The 2,819-nt window shown below is 62.7% G+C and overlaps 1 protein-coding gene across 1 annotated transcript in view; it reads left to right on the top strand.

The window, feature by feature from the left end:
* The window catches only part of ankrd50l (ankyrin repeat domain 50-like), a 10,410-nt gene that overhangs the window by 2,768 nt on the left and 4,823 nt on the right, over positions 1 to 2,819 (top strand). The window contains exons 2-3 of the mRNA XM_019871911.1: positions 811 to 1,062; positions 1,158 to 2,746. Coding sequence (XP_019727470.1) covers positions 811 to 1,062; positions 1,158 to 2,746 — 1,841 coding nt within the window. The remainder of the gene's footprint in view (positions 1 to 810; positions 1,063 to 1,157; positions 2,747 to 2,819) is intronic.

Here is a 2,819-nt window from a genome sequence, read left to right as displayed (position 1 = left end):
TGGGGGTCAGGGGTCATGGGCGAGGACTTTATTTCCCGCCCCCATAGTGCAGACGGCAGCCCAATTCTGTTCCCAACGAAGGGAACTGGGACCACCCTTCTCATCGGTTTTTGTACTTTTGCGAGGCCCCCACAACCTTCCCCGCAGTCGGGCCAACCAATGCGGTGGGGCGAAAGCCTTTCGGGTTTCTGGAGGTATCGGGACTTGGATGGGGGTCAGGGGTCATGGGCGAGGGCTTTATTTCCCGCCCCCATAGTGCAGACGGCAGCCCAATTCTGTTCCCAACGAAGGGAACTGGGACCACCCTTCTCGTCAGTTTTTGTACTTTTGCGAGGCCCCCGGAACCTTCCCCGCAGTCGGGCCAACCAACGCGTTGCGACAAAATTGTCACCGTATCAGGAGGCCCCGTGGCAATAATCACGTTGAACATGAGCAAAAATACGTTTGGCGCGTGCGCTCGCGTGGGAACGAGACATTTCACAAGCGCCGGCAAGGTGAGTCACCACCAGAAAATCCGTTTTGTGTCTGCGCCTGCCGATTGTGCACCTTCGCGGGAACGTGACCTTCGCATCCATAGCGTGCTCTGGACTTAAACACAAGTGCTGGGTCAAATTCATCGCGTCCCACCGCATTCCTAATTTGTGGGGGACAAGTTTTGCGTACATTCTTAATTGTCCCAATTCTTGTTCCCGTGGGCTGAAGTGGTCCAAAATCTTGACTCTGGACTCAACGTCTAGTTGAAGGCCTTGTCCCAATACTTTTGCAAAGCATCGGTAACGATCCGAATGCAACTTGTGATGTGTTTCTAAGACTCGGTCGCCGGCGCGCTTGCGGTGTGGTGTTGCGTCCGCAGATTTGTCCTGGAGCCCCTGCTGGAAGTGCCCCCGCCAGCGCAGACCATGATGGTGCTGGTGGACTCTCTGGACGTGGGCTGCGAGGGCCCCCGAAGGAGCGGCTCCATCGCAGAGCTTTTGGGGGCCCACCAGAAGCTCATGCCGGGCTGGATTCTCCTGGTCTGCTCTGTCCGGTGCCGCAACAAGACCGTGCGCAGGATGTTCTCGGGTGGGTGCGGTGCTGTTTGAAGACAACGATGCGCGGGCCCCCTGCACTCGACAGTGAAAAGGACGCGTCCTGACTTTTAACTTTTTGCGCATCAGGTTTTCATAAACTGCGGCTGGACGACCCGCGTCGGCCGGACACGGTCCGCGATGCGCAGCAGTACATCCTGAAGCGTTTGGACCGGGAGGCGGCGCTTCGGCGCCACATCACCTCGGACACGGCAGACATGCTGAATCTGCTCCACATCAAGAGCGGCGGCTGCTTCCTGTTCCTGGAGCGAGTCCTGGACGGCGTGGCCGCCTCCCTCGTGGGTCTCCGTGAGATCCGGGACATTCCGGGGACCCTGAACGGCCTTTACCTCTGGCTGTGCCAAAGACTCTTCCCCCGGAGACTCTTTGGCGACGTCAAGCCTCTGCTTAACGTCATCCTGGCGGCCCCGGCCCCTCTCCCGACTCAGGATCTGTTTACGGCACTGTGGACGCACGACAATGGACTCAGCGTCCAGGAATTCCGGAAGAGGCTCAGCACCCTGGCACCCCTCCTGGCGGACGGTCCGGGGGGCAGCAAACTGCTTTTCCACGGCAGCTTTGCGGAGTGGCTGACGGACATTAAGCACTGTACTCCGAAGTACTTGTGCAGCCGAGCCGAGGGGCACGGCATGCTGGCCATGGCTCTGACGCTCAGGGGACGCCTGCTCGACTCGGAGGAGGCGGTCCAGCTCGGGACGCATTTAGTCTGCTCCGGTCACCATCGGGACCGGCTGTGGCTTCTGGCCCTGTGGATGATATGGGCCGACGTGCCCGCTCTGACTGGTACTGCCGGCGCTTCCCTGGCCGCTTTGGTGACACAAGCCCCGACCTCGACCCACCGGAACGTCTTTCAGCTCTTGAAAATGAGCGGACTCGTCCGTGTAGACCCAAGTCTCGGAGTGCAATGCGCAGGTCCCGCGGGAGCTAATGAACTCCTTAAGTCGATGAACCGCTCGAGTTGGACAGATCTGCAGACGTCGCTTTCCGGCGCGGCCTCGGAGGGGTCCGCAAACCTGGTTCGGCTGCTCCTGGCTCGCGGATCTGATCCGCTCCGAAGCGATCAGCAGCGTGAAACTGCGCTCACCGTCGCCTCCAGACGGTGTCATCGGGACGTGCTGCGAGCTCTGCTGGATTGGGTGCGGGTCCGGGACGCGCGGACCGCCGCCGCGATGCTGGAGCACGCCGACAACGATGGCTGGACCGCTCTCCGGTCCGCGGCCCGGGGGGGGCACGGCGAAGCGGTCAGGCTTCTGCTGGACGCGGGGGCGGACGTGGACGGGTGCGATGCGGAGGGCCGCACCGCACTCAGGGCCGCGGCCTGGGGAGGTCACGAGGAGACGGTCCTCATCCTCCTCGACTACGGGGCTCAGGTGAACAAGGCCGACCGCAAAGGCCGCACCCCGCTGATTGCCGCCGCCTACATGGGACACCGCGAAGTGGTGGAGGTGCTGCTGGACCACAAGGCCCGAGTGGACTTGGCCGACCGGGACGGGCGCACGGCTCTGTCGGTCGCCGCCCTCTGCGTTCCCGCAGCAGCGGGACGCCGAGGTTCGGGCAAGGTCGCAAGCCTTTTACTGGAGCGAGGCGCCAACCCGGGCCACAGAGACACCGACGGGATGACTCCGCTGCTCCTCGCAGCCTACGAGGGCCACGACGACGTGGCGGAGCTTCTGCTGGACGCCGGCGCCGACGTCGACGAGACCGCGGGCCCCGCGGGGGACGCGCCCGCTT

The sequence above is a fragment of the Hippocampus comes genome, unplaced genomic scaffold (assembly GCF_001891065.2).
Source record: "Hippocampus comes isolate QL1 unplaced genomic scaffold, H_comes_QL1_v1.1 scaffold277, whole genome shotgun sequence".
Lineage (NCBI taxonomy): Eukaryota > Metazoa > Chordata > Actinopteri > Syngnathiformes > Syngnathidae > Hippocampus > Hippocampus comes.
The sequence above is the reverse complement of the archived record's forward strand: the minus strand, read 5'-3'. Positions and strand labels throughout refer to the sequence as shown.